The 18,873-nt window shown below is 39.4% G+C and overlaps 1 protein-coding gene and 1 pseudogene across 2 annotated transcripts in view; one reads left to right on the forward strand and one right to left on the reverse strand.

The window, feature by feature from the left end:
• The first annotated feature begins 2,558 nt into the window (after nucleotides 1-2,558).
• septin7b (septin 7b) overlaps nucleotides 2,559-18,873 on the forward strand; it is a 35,846-nt gene continuing 19,531 nt past the window's right edge. For both annotated transcript variants that reach the window (XM_067447759.1, XM_067447760.1), the window contains exons 1-4: nucleotides 2,559-2,656; nucleotides 7,617-7,723; nucleotides 11,271-11,371; nucleotides 11,502-11,636. In XM_067447759.1, the coding sequence (XP_067303860.1) occupies nucleotides 2,647-2,656; nucleotides 7,617-7,723; nucleotides 11,271-11,371; nucleotides 11,502-11,636 (353 nt within the window). In that variant the 5' untranslated portion in view covers nucleotides 2,559-2,646. The remainder of the gene's footprint in view (nucleotides 2,657-7,616; nucleotides 7,724-11,270; nucleotides 11,372-11,501; nucleotides 11,637-18,873) is intronic.
• On the reverse strand, nucleotides 15,537-15,652 carry LOC137083971 (5S ribosomal RNA; annotated as a pseudogene).

The following is an 18,873-nucleotide window of genomic DNA, read 5'->3' on the forward strand; positions in this document are numbered from 1 at the left end:
CACAGTACACAAACAACCAAACACCTAAAGCATTTAATGCAGCGGGTAAATGTTGTATGTTTTACATACACGTTTTTGAATTTAGAAATGAGTACAAATTAAGCTAAGTTTAATATTTTAAATAAAAAGTCCATGCAAAGTATAAATATGAAAATAGAACCGCCAGTAGGTGGCGGCAAGTCATTCAGTGAATAGTTCAAAATACAAGATTCATTTGAATCGAATCGCTTGGAGATGTGAATCAGTTCTGGTATGCCTTGGATTTTCACAAATAGACAGTGTTGTGGCTAAAACGTTGTTACTTAATATCAACTTGTCTATTGGATTTTTGTACAAGATCAGTACAATAGCAAGTAGTAACTTTTGGCGCTCTGGCGCTTCATAAACAGAACCGCATGCTTGTGTCTATGGTGAGTCGCGCATATAGGCTACTGTGCTAATCCGAAGTGGAAATATAAACACTTATTTTATGTGTAGTACCAACGTGATTCATTCAGGATAAGACAAAAGCACGGTTTGGGAAAAATCTTCATGATATACTTGCTTATTGTATACATTTAGTATTTTTCGAAATAGCATGTGTGATAAAGATTAAACTCAAGGGCTTTTTAAATGTATTGTTAATAAATTATTTTTTGATGGCATTTATGCCCCAAGCATCCGCTAATTTCTGAGCTTGTTTGTGATAATCCAAATGTGGTATTTCCAGTTCATTTTGATTTGGCTGTAAATCATCAGCGTGAGGTGTCTGGTAAAGTGCACATGGCTGCGTCGTCACACACGTTTCACTTTGTAAACGATCACAAAGTGTAGTCCGTCGCACACTTTTTTGCACTTATTCTGCTGACTGAAGGCATGAAAAGCAGTTGATTGCAGTAGGAACGTAGCCTGTCAGTTTCTCTGTGTATATGCACTTTGGGAGTTGTAGTTTTCATTCCGAATGTATTACACATCCATTCATGAGAATTGAGCAGCTCACTCGCACCGGTGCGCCTAAATATTTTTTCACAGTCGCACGCAGTAATTTTTAGGCGTAAATGCGCCCAAAATGGGCGTTATGTAGAGCCCTGTTAATAAATATATTTGAGTTATTTGGCCAAGCATGTGGTGGTTTTCTATTTTTTTATTGTTTACTTAACATTAATCACAGAATATTAGGTCTGGCTTAAGACCTGCACTGATCTAATTACCTCAGCTGTATACGCTCACTAAAGAAATATCCGACTGTGTTGACCCGAATAGACCGTGCATTTTTACTTATGTTTGACCATTCAAACCCCAATAATAATCCGCAAAAGAACTGAATGGCGATCGCATGTTTGTTGTCTGAAAGGCGTGTGTGCGCGCTTCAGGTCAGAGTCCGGTAGCGCGAGAAACTTCCCGCAGCGCACCTTTTCTCCTCATGCGCGCATATTTCTGTTGCTTTCTCTGTCATGCGCTGCGCGTATATTTACACTTACATTTACATTTAATCATTTAGCAGACGCTTTTATCCAAAGTGACTTACAAAAAAGGGGAGAGTAATAGAAGCAACAAAACAGACAAGGCCAACATCCTGTAAGAGCTGTAAGAAATCTCAATTAATTTGCACAGTACACTTTTTTATTTTATTTAATTTTTTTATATATATATAGACATCTACAACAAAAACTCACATACGCAAAATACAGAACACTGGATGTATATATTTAACTCTTCTACTTCCAATGTTTAGTGACCGGTGGAAGCAGAGCTCTGCACACACGTGTCCTGACACCTGCTGTCACACATCCACGCACATTAAGAAATACAGCTTATATTAGCGCTGTCCTCCTTAAAGTACCGGTACTAAAAAAAGTCCATATCGTACCGTTTGTAATAGCAGGTTATCGCAATACTTTTCTAGTACCGGTATATCGTGCAACACTAACGCACGCACACACAAACACGCACACACATACACTTCTTTAGAGACAGTGATCTCGCGTCTAAACACACAACACCAGCGCCGCCGACGGCTCCCTTAACAGAGCTCAATGATGAACGCGCTCTCACTCTGTGTGTTTGTGTGTGTGTGTGAACGCACTTTCATCCAGGAGAAGTGCCCATATAAGGAATTCCCCCCTTTATGGCATCATACAGGGCCATACTTAAAAAAAACTGAAACTGTATTTATCACAGAAATACTTCTCATACGTCCAACTTGTTTTTTTAAATGCTGTCCATGTTTATCATGAGAATCAACTCTTTAACAGTGCAAATAAGTCAGAATGCATGATATCGCATTTGGTATGAAGTTTGGTGTGTGCTTAGATAGTTCTGACTTTGTGCATGTCATACATTTCTGTGCTCACTCTTATTTTCCTCTCCCTTCATGTCCCAAAATACTGTTCGACGCTGGACTTTTCCAACAACAAAAAAATCTCCCATCGGCTTCATCTATTAACATGCACTTGTGGACTTCAAATACACAGCAGTAAGTATGACCAGCACTGACATTTACCTAATAGAGAGTAAAGATTGTATTATTTATGGTGTAGCCCTGATCGAACGTGTTTGTCTCTCTGTTTTCAGCAGCAGAAGAGTCTGGAGGGATACGTGGGCTTTGCCAGCCTCCCCAACCAAGTGTACAGAAAGTCAGTGAAGCGCGGCTTTGAGTTCACCCTGATGGTTGTGGGTAAGAAAGCACATTCACTGAATGTATTGATTTTGATCTTCAGCATGCAACTACATTCGTGATGGTTCATAATGACCACTTGAGAAGCTTCCTGTCTAGTTTTGAACATTTGCCAGTTTTAAACTACATTCTTGACATTTGGTCTAAATGCTGTTTGGATAACCACACAGGAAGCTGGGGTTGAATAGCAGTGATTTCACATCCTGTTCATCTTGAAAAATGCAAGGACTTTGCTGTGAAGAGCACCTTAAATGGCTGACATTTTAAAAACAGGGTTTTTCCTATATTTTAAATTTTTTTGGCGGCTGCCAAAACACATTTTTGTCCCACCAAAGCCTTATTTGATCAGTTATCGTGATATTGAGTAATGTAGAATTTATGACTGCTGATTGCTGCATAGATGACTTTCTCTCTCTGTCTTCAAAATAAGCACGGTCTAAGCTCTCTCTTGTTTAACATATTAGTCAAAAAAGTTTCAAAGACCAATTCCATGTTGCACTTGACACATTCAAAAAATTACTGCCGAGTGTGGATTGCGCTCCAAAAACGTTGACTCTCCTCTGACCAGCTAATATAAACAATACTTTCAATACAAGGGAAACCAATCCTATCCAGTTATGAAGCGTTTTCTGTGTGCTGACAAATCTTCCGCAAATCTTCCCACAGATGGGATTCAAACCCAACGCGTCCACAAATGTCTGATTCGTGACCTAATGACTCCTTTGAACAGAATAATTTTAACGACTGGTTAAAACAACTGATCTGTCCAACACTGATCTCACGAATCAGTCTAATGATTTATTCAGAACATGAGAACACAAGTGTTCTTAGCTAATTTAGCAAGAGTGGATAGTAAGAATAAGTTCATTATCCACAGTATTTCAACTTATATTGACATTATGCAGCGAAATAGCCTTAAATCATTTAGTGTACATTGGAGTGAGGGGAAAACAGAACAAAGTTGTTGTTGGCTAGCTGATCATTTTTATTAAATTGTATAAGGCAGAAAATATGGCTATTTGTACAAAAAAAAAAAATCTTTCTTTATGCTGCTTTATCTGTAAATAGTGTAAAAAATGAGGAACGAAATAAACAGATATCAAGGTAACAAACTGTTTCTCTGAATTTATTTTAAATTAAATGGTTAGTTCACTCAAAAATGAGTTAGTTCACTCCGGTCATTAATGGCTCACCCTAATGTCGTTCCACACCCGTAAGACCTCCGTTCATCTTCAGACAGTCAGACAAGTCGTAGTTTTTGTTATTTTTGGACCCAAATGTATTTTGGATGCTTCAAGAGACTCTAATTAACCCACTGATGTCTCATATGGACTACTGTGATGATGTTTTTATTCCCTTTCTGGACATGGACAGTATAGTGTGCATACACTTGCATACGCTCTCAGACTAAATATAAAATATCTTAAACTGTGTGTGAAGATGAACGGAGGTCTTACGGGTGTGGAGCGAAATTAGGGGGAGGAGTTAATGACAGACATTTCATTTTTGGGTGAACTAACCCTTTAAATAGGCGCGTGTGCGTGTGTGCGTGTGTGCGTGTGTGCGTGTGTGCGTGTGTGCGTGTGTGCGTGTGTGTGTGTGTGTGTGTTCCTTGTTTGGCAATACTTGTGAGGACACAAATGTCCTCACTTATATAGTAAAACATGAAAATGACCCACTAGTGAGGACATTGGACTGGTCCTCACTAGTTAAAAAGGCTTATAAATCAGCCAAAACATGTTTTTATTTAAATCTGTTGTTCTGCAGATGTTTCTGTGATGGGTAGGTTTAGGGATAGGGGTTGGGTTAGGGGATAGAAAATATCATTAACCTGATATAAAATCAATGGAAGTCTATGTAATGTCCTCACTAATATAGTGAAGTGTGTGTGTTTGTGTGTGTGTGTGTGTGAGAGACACCATGTCTGTGAGACACCACTCAAGACCTTTTTTCTTTTTTACACAGAAAAAACCCTGAAAAAGTGTTGCTTCTTTTACATGTGATATGGGAGAGTTGGTCTGAAAGCTTTCGTTCTGTGTTTGCTTTGGCTTTGCATGCAAACTGCGTTTTTTTTTTGCAGACGACGTCCCCTGCATTTGTGAATCTCACCGGAGGACTTGTGGTTGTGCATTCTTGAGTTATTTTCACAAGTCATAAGGCATTATTTGTGGCTGCAAAATATCTATTCCATCACATAGATCTGTCATTAATGAAGTTTTATAGCGCTCTCTTGCTGATCTAATACAAATTGGCTGTGCAGGTGGACTTTACCCAGTTGTTCTTGCATTAGTGTTTGGGTGTGGAAAGCGGCCAAGTCTGCAGCGGTGCCAGCCACTCGCCCTGCCAGCAGTGATTTACTCTAGTTAATGTGCTGACCTCACTGCGTGAGAGCGTGCGGATGAATGCCGCGCTCTATTAGTTCTGGCCTGCATCCGGCGTTCCTCTGGTCACTCTGGTTTAGTCCCGCTGCTCTGTGTTCACACTTTAATCCTAAATACATAATGATGAAGAATTGTGTTTGACTTTTCTAAATGATTCTGGATAATTGACAATCACTTTTTTTGTTTAAAGGAATACTTCACCGCTTTTTTATATTAAACTTATGTTATTGAGGGAATCTTATTGTTATTCTCTTAACTAAGATGAGTTGATCCATCCCTCTCTCGTCTCAGTGTGTGCTCTTAATCTCTCTGACGCGCGGTGACGATCTGATAGCATTTAGCTTAGCCCACTAAGCCCAGTTCATTCACTATGGTACCAAACAGAGATCAAGTTAGAAGCGACCAAACACCTCCCCGTTTCTCTATTTCAATACAGTTACACCAATAGCTGAACGATCAAGTATAGTGACATAAAATAACGTGACGCTTTTCTGGGGGGATTAAAAAGGAGAACTATAATGTATGGCGGAATAGCACTTCTGAGAGTACTTCGACTCGGCGCAGTAAAAAGTCCCGGCTGAAAAATCCTCCCTCACATCTCCCCCTAACGCTCTCATTTCTGTCAATATGGGGGAGGGGGAGATGTAAGGAAGGATTTTTGTGTGTGGAATTACCTGTCTCAATAAAACTGAATGAAACTTTTTCAGAAACTATCAAAAATATGCCATTACAAAAGAAGAAAAACACATTGAAAATGAAAAAAATGAACTCAGTTGCACAAATGTAACTGGATATTCACTATGTTTCATTCTTTGTTAATGTTTTTCAAAGATTCGTTTTTGCAAATCGTGGATTGTGAATGCATTGCCAAAGATTTCGCTTGCGTTTCTCATTTTTCCGTTTGCTTTTTTGACACAAACCTCTCGTGGGGGCGGGCTTGTAATGAAGTTCGTGGATGGAAGGAAGGAGGCGGGAACCGGCGAACGTTCAACAACATTTATTAATTCAAAAGAAATAAACAAAACGAAAGTAAAACCGCGGACAGCCCCTCACGGACGACTGCCCGCAAACACACAAACAAAACATAACATAAAATCCAGGCCTGGTCCTCTCTCGTCTTCCGCAGCTCTTGTTCCTCCTTTTATGCTCCCGTCACATGGCCGCGAGACGAGACCGGTGTGCCACGCAGCTGGCACTTGTCAACATTAATCACCGGCCCGCTCTCGCGATCCCTCGCCCCGCTGCCTGTCACACCACAGGGCTTAACAGTGATCTACTCTGATTGGATAAAGAGCTTTTGATGGACAGGTGGAATGATCTCGCGGTGCTTTGTATTAGTTCGGAAAGATGAGCTCTCAGGAGAGACATGGAGCGGCCACGACTTCTTCTTCACCCGCTTGTTCTTCAAGGCAGCAATAAGTTTGTGTTATTGAAGTAACCAATAATATCGATAAAAGTTGTATCCATGTACAGTGTGCAACAGTTTGTTCGTGTTATTGATATACATAGGCATAATTTGCGGGTGGGAAACACACTTTTCCCACCCACTTTTTAAAACAGTTAAGCCACTGGTGAAATACATAAAACGTTTTTTTAAATAATTCATGTGTTAAAGCCAGAACTTCTGGCGAAGCCGCCGCCGCTCCATGTCTCTCCTGAGAGCTCATCTTTACGAACTAATACAAAGCACCGTGAGATCATTCCAATATGTGCATGTCAGAGTAGACCTGTCCATCAAAAGCTCTTCATCCAATCAGAGTAGATCACGGTTAAGCCCGCCCCCACAAGAGGTTTGTATCAAAAGAGCAAACGGAAAACTGAGAAACGCAAGCGAAATCTTTGGCAATGCATTCACAAAGAATGAAACATACTGAATATCCTGTTACATTTGTGCGACTGAGTTCATTTTCAATGTGTTTTTCTTCTTTTGTAATAGCATATTTTTGATAGTTTCTGAAAAAGCTGCGTTCAGTTTTATTGAGACAGTTTTATTGAAAATCAGCATTTAGTTGATCCTGGTAAGTGTTCATTGTCACAGTTGTAAACACGACGGCGTTCATCTGCCACGAGGGAGTTTGGCGTCAGGGCATTAGTTTTCAGGCGAACCGTTAAACAACGCAACACACGTCTCACTAACATCCTGTAGAATTCAGCCAATTGGATGCCAACTTTGAAACTCCTAAAGTGTTTTCCAGAGAAGTGTCCCATATGCATCAGACGTTCAGCCAGCTAGCCGTCACAATCTGGCCCTTGTCAAACTCGCTCAAATCCTTACGCTTGCCCATTTTTCCTGCTTCTAACACATCAACTCTGAGGACAAAATGTTCACTTGCTCCCTAATATATCCCACCCACTAACAGGAGCCGTGATGAAGAGATCATCAGTTTTATTTACTTCACTGGTTATAATGTTATGCCTGATGGGTGTATAAAACCTAAGCTCACCTAAAATATCTAAAACACTTCTTTTGTTGTCTTTGAAGCACTGTTTCCTTCAGTAAATCTATTTTTATAGGATATATTACTGAATTCAGCTCTCACTTTAACCTCACGTTTCTCTATATTCTGTCTCTTTTTCAGGAGAGTCAGGGTTGGGAAAGTCCACGCTGATAAACTCCCTGTTCCTGACGGATCTGTACTCTGGAGAATACCCCGGGCCTTCGCACAGAATCAAGAAAACCGTTCAGGTACAAAGCCAAGTTCTGTTTTCTAAATGTCAAAAGATGCTGCTTTTTTCGTATCAGTTGAGCACTGGGAAAATAACATTATAAGGTTTTTAGAAGGCCTTGATTAAGATCAGAACATGCACGTCCAGGTGCCTACGCTTCTGCAGCATACTTCAGTAATAGCTATGCTATGTCCTGCATGCTTGTACTTGTAGCTTTCAGTGAGTCCAAAGCATCACACCACGTTTCAGCTTTATGATTACTGTCTATGCCAGCGTTTCACAACCGGGGTGCCGTCTGATGTGAGCGGGGGTGCCGTGTAAAAGGTGCCAGTACGTACTTACACCGTGGTTCATCTCACATCTGATGAGGACGCATCTTTAAAGCTCCACTGTGTGATATTTTCCTCCATCTAGCGGTGTAAAGCTATATGACCATCCAGTGAATAATAGTTTCTGTTCCTCTCAATTTCGATTTCGTTTCAACTCCTACGGTGGCCGATTTAGTCATGGCTTCCCGTTCGACCTCGTCGGTGAGTGTTGCTTCAACTCAAGTGATGAGGTAATTTTTGAAAACTTATAATTTGCAGTTATTTAATTTACCAAATGATCTATGATCAAATTAATCTATGTAAAATGAATAATAGTTTTACGTTTTTGTTATTTTTAACCAGTTCATTGCTAACATCAGCTATCAGGTTCCCAGACGAATGCAAGCTAATCTTAGTAAAGTAACTTTTATCAGTGCTATCGTTATTCTGTATATTGTACGACATCACTAGCGTAAGGCAAACAAATTATAATGCAATTAAAATATTAAACTCATGTTATCCGTCATAGAACACGGATTTATGTTGGTAAACAATACTTTTTCATCATTGACGCGAGGAAAACTATCCTAGACGTCGTTCTAGTGTTATGCACAGCACACCATGATACAATTAGCCAAGCAACAATAAAACTTCCAATATACACAAATAGGCTGAATTAATATTACCTGTCGAGAAGAAAGCAGGCAACGTCGGCGTCCTTTTTAAAATCGTTGCTCCTCATGAGCTCTTTCCATCTTGGAAAGGCCACTCCAGTATTTACTTTTGTCTTGTTGATTTGCCTGTTGCGTTGTCGTCTTAATTCTCTTTTCCGCTTCCTTGGCGACTCTGATACATATTCCACAATATTACAAGGTCCCCGACCCGGGTCGAATTCGGTAATCAATTCCGGGACGTGGTTGCTTTCACATAGAAGGGGACCCGGCAATGCTCCGGGAATATTGCGGGTCCGACGTGCAGTGTGAAAGGGGCTTAAGAGGGATCCTCCATCATCATAAAGCAGCCTCAAGCAATCCTCCTCTTCATATTCGACACGGTGCCATCGAGTGTAAAAACACGAAAAGCGAAGCTTGAATTTACGGGTATGTCCCTCTTTGGCAAATGTACTTTCAAGATGGAGGAGCAACAATGGCGACCGCCATCCGAACCCTCAACACGTATGTATTTTCAATGGTATATTATAAAATTACGAGAATGAATTATTACTTGAAAGAAGTAAATATACATTAATGAGCACATATATTTTTGAAAGAACTAAGTGATTTTAGCTAAGAATAAACTAAAAAAGTTACACAGTGTAGCTTTAATATGGGTTGTAACTTGAAAATAATGCTTTTATGGATGTTTCTGTCGATGAATACACGTGCTGGCTCCTCAGTGATAGGCCTACACTACAACAGCGATAATAAAAGAAAAAATGGGCAAAACCGTGTCTCTTTGTAAACTGTGTTCAATGCATGCGAGCGCTGCCGTATGGCCAGTCATTTCGCCGTCATCACCCCTTTATATCCGCCAGAAGACGCGAATGAGAGCGCGTGCGCAGTGTGAAGATCTTTCTCTGCACTCATCCGAGAGCGCGCGCACGTCTCACAGCGCGCAAATATTGAGTTCTCTTTCAAGTCTTGCGCTTGAATGGACAAACTCACACAAAAAGTATGTCAGCATGTCCATCTTGTTGAGTATCCAAGCAGACATAGTCTGAATATGCCTTAAGAGAACTTTATACAGTCGAGAAGGACAACGCATATCCCTGTATTCGATCTTAAAGGGGCAGTAACCTTTAATGTCAAAGAAAATATGAAGACATCACTCACTGCTCTTGATTGAATAGCTTTTAATTTAAACAGTTAAATATGCAGTTTTTTTACATTTGATTATTTATTCAATTTCTCAACCTAAAAACTAATGTTAGACCTACCTGAAAAACATGAAAAGCATTGTTCATTTTATAAGTATCTTTGCTCAATAGTATTTATTTGTGCTGGTGCTTGTATTTAAGTTATTTGTTCTTATTTTCTTTATTTTTATTAGTCCTTTATTCTCTAAACATAGCAAATACCTAACGTACTGAAACCGTGAACCTAAAACGTTATACAAACCGACCCATGAGCAATCTGTACCTCTTACACCCCTAGTGTAACTTATGCGAGGGGGTGCCACAAAATGTTAAACATTTTCTAAGGGTGCCATGACTGAAAAAGGGTTGGGAAACTCTGGTCTATGCATCACATGCCACTAATACCCTGAGGTAATATTAAACACCAAGTAGGGCTTGTTCTCCGGGAAAAAATGGCATTTGGGGGGTAAAATGTGTGTTATTTTGGCAAGGTTGCCTGCTAAAATTCGCATTTATGGGTCTATATATCACATAATAGTCGCTTCAACAAGTGGACATGGAAAACAACCCGTGGGAAAAAACGCGGACTTGGCAACGCAGTGCAGTTGGGTTCTGTTGACATTTGACAACTAAATGCTTCAACATACTCCGCAAGAACAGAGAAAAAAGTTCTCGCTCCCCAGCCCTGGTTTGGGAGTTCTCGCAGCTTGTCTTCAACACATCGCCTGAGCAGAACTTTTATTCTTGCAGCTGTCCAAGAACTATTGTCTCGGACTATTGACTATTGGTCAGACATTTAAAGTGGGTGGGGTTAATGCGGAAAAACACAGATGATCGGCACCTGCTTTTCTCATGAAGTATGGCATGTACTGGCCAGAACGGACTTTGTTCGTGTTCTTGCCACCTCGAGAAAACAAACACATTTCTTTGTTCTTGCAGAGTATGTTCCAAGTTTAACGTAATGCGTCGCTCCGCTGCTCTGATTGGTTGTTGGTCGGTCCAATTGAGGTCTTTCCTGGTTTGGTTGAAACACGCCCCATAATCACAGCCCAATGGAGCATCAGACTCATATTTTGACTAGAGCTGAGTATGACCACGTCAGGCTAGGAAAATACCTTTATAAAAGGTAAAAATATCACAAATATGCAGATTTAAATATGTCATAGCTGAATGAACACTGATGAGAATATTGCTTCAGAATAAATTATATTTACAACACACACACACACACACAAAAAAAACCTTCCGGACAAGCAAATATTTTACTCGGACGAGTGAATGACCGATGAAAGCACATGAACATGCTTAATGTCGAGCCCTGCCAAATGACCAAGCACACTAGCATTCGTAAGGTCTTACATGTTTAGTGTTTACATGTTGAGGTTTCTGTCTGTTATCCGCAGGTGGAGCAGTCCAAAGTGTTGATGAAGGAGGGGGGCGTCCAGCTTCTTTTCACGATAGTGGACACTCCAGGATTTGGGGATGCCGTGGACAACAGCAACTGGTGAGAACAATTCTGGTAGAGTGCCAGATGTAATTAACACGGCATGGTTTAATATCTTGATCTAATTGGATGGGTATATGGTGTTACTGTGAACCGAAAGCATGACCTGAATCTCCCGTGTCTGCTCCAGCTGGCAGCCGGTCATTGATCACATCGACAGCAAGTTTGAGGATTATCTGAATGCAGAGTCCCGCGTGAACAGACGGCAAATGCCGGACAGCCGAGTGCACTGCTGCCTGTACTTCATCGCTCCCTCAGGACACGGGTGAGTGATCCGAGATCTGTCCTTCTGCTCTCTGGCTCTTTAGTCTTCTTAAAACGGACCTGTGTTTATTTATTTCCCGCATATTCTCCATTGTTGCGGCTCCTCTCTTCCCAGTCTGTCAGTAACTCTGTTTAGTTCCTGTCTCTATGAAGCCCCTCCTTCTGAAAAGCACACTGTGTTCTGATTGGTCGACTGGAGTTGTGTGTTGTGATTGGTGTTTGGGAAATGCCCCACCCCTCACCATAACCGGCAGTTTTAACACACGACTAACTAACTCAACCAGGCCCGCCCCTTTATTCTGCGTATTAATTATTATAATGAGGAATATTGTGAATTTTTTCCGTTCCAGGAAGAAACTCGAAACTACAATAGAGGCTTTTCAGGAGCTCAGAAACACTGATAAAGAGAAGAACTCAGAGCTTTTTTTTATGCTCTTTTTATATAAGCGCTCTTTAACCTGTTAAGCTGATTTCTAAATTTTGAAAAAATCCTAAGAAATGTATACTCAGACTAAAACAAATACAGTTTGTGAATCCTTTGCACTAAAAGCATAATTATGGTCTCATTTGAAAGCAGACACCTGGCAGTTTACTGTAAAGTCAAAATGATAATATTTTTTATAATAAAAAAAAGCTATAATAAGCTTCAAAGTTTTGTAAAGTTATTAGAAATTTATTTGTATGATATATCTTTATGAAAATAAAATTGAAGTGGGCCTTGGAGAAATCTAGAAATGCACTACAGCTAAAGCCACAAGTCTGACCATGTTATATTTCAGATCTGAAGATGATCAGTCTAAAACTCTGCATTTTATTAAACGTTTTACAAGATCGTTTCATGTGATTTTATTTTGAGATATCGCTGAAATATCAACTGATGTTTATTGCCACATCTTCTCAGCTTTCAGTCGCTGTATTGCCTCTATTGTTTAGAGGTGCAAACTGCCCCATTCAGTTTGTCTCCCCGGCATTCACACTTCTGCGGACTGGTTATGGCTCCAATTATTATTCTTTTGTCTGCATTATAATTACTAACGATTCTCTATTCAAACTGTTCTATTCAAACCTCATTTCTAAATCAAACCTCTCACTTTACCCTCACTGAGACTCTATTGAATGCATTTCATCCAAATAAGCGTTTCAGTAGTTTTACATTTAGAAAATGTTCATAAAAATAAAGTATTTACTCAGTGGCAGGTGCATCTAGGGCAAGCTAGCATGTTAGCTTAGCACACCAGCAAAACAACAATTTATACGATTAAAATCATGTTTTATTCAAAACTTGCTTCATATCACTTTATATTTTATATGTAGAGTGTTTTATATAACAATATGTGATCTCATATAGCTTCGGGTCAAAAAATCTGACAGAAAATATACAATGCTAAAAGCTATGTGGAATAGCATTGCATTATAAATATCATCTATTATGAAACCACCCAACATGGCATAAAGAACACAGACCAACCATTTATTGCCGCGATTGTGTGTTTATTGTCTTAAAACGTGTTTATCTGCATAAAATAGCGATCTGACGATCCCAGGGAGCTGTGTGGATATGTCCATATGTCAGATACTTCCTGAATGTCACATGGTGTGTCTGTTCTTCATGTGTTCCCCATGGGGTGAATTTTCAGTAGTACAGCTTTCCAGCGCCCTCCGGCTGCCAGAATGAATTGAAAACACAGCATATCACAGCCTACTGCTCTCATAATCATTCATCCGCGGATTTTGGATAAAGATTGAATAAATAATACTTCTCTGTATAGAAATTTGACTCAAACGTGTGAGAATCTATCAATATTTCTCCACATCTGCACACTTTTGAAGTAAAAGCCCTGAGGGAAGTTGTTTTGTCGAGTGTCTTCATGACGACCAAGGAGGATTTTTTTATGAATGGGAGCAAATGACGCGCATATTACAATCAAAAGGTAGCGACGCCGAAGATCATATTCATAACTCCTGGAACATATTAACACATTACGGTCACTATAAGACTTTGAGAATAAAACAGAGGTAAAAAAATTAAACTTTAGTCTTAGATCTTTTTAATGATGTATAGTTTGTCAAGGTAATTACTTACATCTGATAGTAATTTTGAGCTAATTTAAACAAAGAGACCTTCAGTGCGTCCTCGTCCTCGTGACGGTTATCAGGTTAATAATAGACTTCCAATTAAGCATTATTAAAGGGTCCATAACCCACACACACACAGTTTCTGCAGTCTCGTGTTAATCTTGAGTATCTATAGAGTAGTGTTGATCCTTCATATCTCACAAGAGTCTTTAGTTTATCATATTTATAAAAGACAGATACACTGAACCGATTCTTTCTGAAAACAGCCGAGTCTGTGGAGGCGTGCAGTGGGCGGAGCTAAAGACACACACACACACACACACCATGGCATTATCCCTTGAAACTCTGGATTCCCTTTGCATTGGTGTTGTTCACATTAAATGCACTTGCGCGCCGATTGCCGACAAAACACACACATTTGATGCAGTTTCACTCACTGCCTGCAGTTTCCATTAATGACCAGGAACAAACACACACACACACACACACACTTGCAGAACTCCGGAAACACAAACTGCATCCTGAGTAATGATGCTGAAAATTCAGCTTTGGTCAGAGGAATAAATTACATTTTTATTATATTCATATATAAAACAGATCATTTAAATTGTAAAAATTTCACATTTTTGTTTTTACTGTATTTTTGATCAAATAAATGCAGCTTTGGTGAGAATTGTTTTTTTATCCTCCTTTTTTGTGTGTAGTATACTTTAGTTTATTGATTTTTTCCCCTTATGTTTGTCAGTTTTTGTTTTCTGCTTAGAGGTCTAATAGTGGATTTAATTTACAAGCCGGAGCTGTGATGTTCCTCTTAGTCGGTGAAAACATGAGCATGACTGTTACTGTAAGCAGCTGCTCTCAGACAATAGCGGATATGTGCGCAGTTGCAGTGAAGATGCAGGAACGTGTCGCTCTGTTCAGTCTTGTGTCCACACAATCCTGATGATTATCAGATCTCAAGCGTAGTAAAAAGTAAATAGCTTAATGGATGTTGTTAACCATGATTCAAAACGGAAGCCAATTTAGCTGTTTGAGTACTAACACACGACCACTAGTTTTAGACCACTAAATTCTGGATGCATTTTTTGTTTAAAATGGAGATCCTGATTCTCCTATGATTGAGTACATTAAACAACATTAAGAGAATATTAAACAAAATAACATGAAATTTGCTAGAGGTTATGACAAAATGGTCTGTTTTAAAATAAGCCTATTTGATTAGTTTGAATTCATTTTGAATCACTCGTAAAGACTTCACTAATTTCATTACTGGATGAATCTGTGTTTTTGAACAAATCTCTTGAATGAATGATTCAGTGACTCGTTTCATTACTGGATGAATCAGTCCCTGCGTCCCAATTCGCACACTATCCATACTAATGCATTCGATTTATATAGCGCTTTTCAAGGCACTCAAAGCGCTTTACATAGAAGGGAGGAATCTCCTCAGCCACCACTAATGTGCAGCATCCACCTGGATGATGGGACGGCAGCCATATTGGGCCAGAACGCTCACCACACACCAGCTGATTGGTGGAGAGGAGACAGAGAGATTAAGCCAATCAGAATAGGGGGATGATTAGGAGGCCATGATGGACAGAGGCCATTGGGCAAATTTGGCCAGGATGCCGGGGTTACACCCCTACTCTTTTTCCGAAAGACATCCTGGGATTTTTAATGACCACAAAGAGTCAGGACCTCGGTTTAACGTCTCATCCGAAGGACGGTGCTCTTTGTCAGTATAGTGTCCCCATCACTATACTGGGGTGTTAGGACCCACACAGACCACAGGGTGAGCACCCCCTGCTGGCCTCACTAACACCTCTACCAGCAGCTCCTGGTTTTCCCAGTTGGTCTCCCATCCAGGTACTGACCAGGCTCAGCCCTGCTTAGCTTCAGTGGGAAACCAGTCTTGGGCTACAGGGTGATATGGCTGCTGGTTGTACTAAATAGTACTCGAAAATAGAATTAGTATGTTCCAAACATACCCGGATGGTTTACTATTTCCGGTCAGAATTCAAAGTACAGATCGGCGTGTAGTCTAACGGCTGATATTACCCATAACCCATTGCGAGTTGGACGAGGATTCGATAAGAACTACAAAAGCGGATAAGTGTTTAAAAAACTACAAACATGGCGGATATGCGAGTCCGACGTTTAAGTAGAGAAGTTTCGATAAAGGGGTTTGAGTGAACAACTATCAATATTTAACCTGACAAAAATATATTTATTCAGTGTTGTCCACATTATATTTCACCTGCAGCAGCATTGAGAACTTTTGTAATGACACGTTTGGCCATTAACTTTTAAATTTAAACTGCAAACACATAAGGAGAGTCTCTGCATTAAAGACACACACATGGCAGATCAACGAGCGGCTACATTTCTTTCCGATACGGCAGGAGATTAATCTGAATGTGGAGGATTTGAACTGTGACGAATCTGACGATGATTGACAGCAGGGCTCTACGCTAACTTCTTTCTTGAGGAGCACTTGTGCTTCTAATTAAAAAACATAAGGAGCACAGTCAAAAATTTAGGAGCACATCTAATCCGTCAAACACATTCCAATTATAACTTTCCTATTACAGGGCGATATTTGTCCTTTTAAATTAATGTCCATGGGCATTTTTACCATTATAGGAAGCAATGTTTTCTAATCTTATTAAATGTATGCATCATCTGTCAATTTCTTAAATTAAAATAGGGAGGTTGTTTTTAAAATGTTAATTTACACAATTATTTCAGCTAAAACAATTAGACACAATTAGACTGTTTCCAATCAAATGAGATGTGCATTAAATGATCTGTCTTTGTTCTGTGCCACTTCTTTCACAGCAGAAGTGGCACAGAAGCTTTATCTGAAGTGAGATTGACACATTTACATAGTGTTTAGGTTTATTTAAGGTTTGACAAGGCAGGATATCGCAGCACAAAACCCTGAAATGTGTCAAACACAACATGCACTCAGATACAACCATTATATACCTAGTTTAAAACAAGCTGAAAATCCAAAAATCACACAATTCTGACATATTATCATTAACTTCTGAGAGTGCAACACACACACACACACACACACACACACACACACACACACACACACACACAAAGCAGAACTGGACTTAATTCAATCAAACACCTATGCATTTAATGCAGCTGATGGGTTAATGTTGTATGAATGTTTTACATATACGTTTTTGAATTTAGAAATATGTACAAATGAAACTTTAAAAGTTTACTATTTTAAATAAAAAGTCCATGCAAAGTATAAATATGCAAATAAAACCGCCAGTAGGTGGCGGCAAGTCATTCAGTCAATAGTTCAAAACACAAGATACATTTGAATCGAATCACTTGGAGATGCGAATCAGTTCTGGTGTGGCTTTGATTTTCACAAATAGACAGTGTTGTGGCTAAAACGTTGTTACTTAATATCAACTTGTCTATTGGATTTTTGTACAAGATCATGATCACACATGCAATCATGCCAATACTCTGAGGAGCAATTGTGAGCCGTAACTTTTGGCGCTCTGGCGCTTCATAAACAGAACCGCATGCGTCTAGTGGAAGAACATTGCAGCCGGATCTACTTCTCTGTGTTTGTGTCTATGGCGAGTCTCGCAGAGACTGTGCTAATCTGCAGCGGGAATATAAACACTTATTTTATGTGTACCATAGTGATTCAGGATAAGACAAAATCATGGTTTGGAAAAAAACTTCATGATATACTTGCTCATACATTTAGTATTTTTTTTTTAACAGCATGTGTGATAAAGATTAACTCAATGGCTTTTTAAATGTATCATTAATTAGTGCACAATTACCATCGCACACCTGTAGCTGATAAATAGGTGCGTAGGACAAAGGATACCCAGATCCAAAAATCTCAATAAACAAACAAAAGGAAATCCCGCACACATAAATACTTGCAAAAATCAAAAACTTTTTATTAGCAACGCTTCGGTCTCATGACCTTCATCAGGCATATATATCATACTCAAAATCCATGACATTTAAAAAGGTAACATGACCGATCATTGCAGAGAACCATTGATTAGTAAATCACACTCAATGACTGAATGCATTAGCCAAATCATTAGTACCACAACATCATACATGCACAAGTATACACACATTTTAGATACACAAATACATATATTTAAGTATCAATACACACATGAATGGTTATATTAACACATGAACCTCTTCTTCAATTCACATTATAACATCAGATTAAATAATGCTTCATCATTCATACCCATAGGTGATAAAGTCTGCAGAGTAAAAATCCAAAAACTCACGTCTCTGTGTGTATTGATACTTAAATATATGTATTAGGGCTGTGTATTGCCAAGACTCTGGGGATACAATACGTATCACGATACAGGTGTTACGATACGATATATTGCGATATTTCTTTTTTGTTTTTTATAATTTAAAAGAATAAAGAACGCAACCATAAGCCTAAAACACGAGACAAAGTATTTAATTTAATTAATACAGTATAATTTATATCACTAATCATGCAATGTGCAATCTAAGTTGAGGGAAATGTAAAGTTACTGCAGGATTCTTTGTGTAAATGTTTTAAAGGTTCACAGTTTAGCAGTGGCTATTTAACAGCAGAAAGTGCAGTCCATTTCATGACAGAATGACTGTTTGTTTTATATTTAACACAGTAGGGCTACTACTATCTCACAGAACGAGTTTTTGCAGCGAGGCGCCTTTTTTGAATGGATTTCGTTTGGCTGAGAGCGTTATGCGCGCTGCTCATGCGCCCTGGGCGCCTCGCGTTTAAACCGCTTGCTGCGCCTCGCATTTTTGAAGGAGCGCATGAAGTTGAAAAAAGTCCAATCTGAGCGGAAAAGCGCGCAACATCATCACGCTTATTTTCTGTTGTCCAATCAAATGAATGAAGCGGCGGGCCTTCCGTTGTGTTGACCGTTACATTGATTTGACTGACAGTACAGGTGATTCGGGGGTTGCCTAGAAACATTAAAGCGCACTGCTCATTTTTGAATGAAAAAACGCTGACCAAAAAAGGGAGTGCAGTGCGCCTCGCGTTTTCGAACCTGAAAAACGCGTTCTGTGTGATCGGACCCTAAAGCCGTTTTCTATAAAGCAGTCTATTTTAAAAAAGTGCTATTTCAAGTAACGTT

Source organism: Pseudorasbora parva, chromosome 7 (genome assembly GCF_024679245.1).
Source record: "Pseudorasbora parva isolate DD20220531a chromosome 7, ASM2467924v1, whole genome shotgun sequence".
NCBI lineage: Eukaryota > Metazoa > Chordata > Actinopteri > Cypriniformes > Gobionidae > Pseudorasbora > Pseudorasbora parva.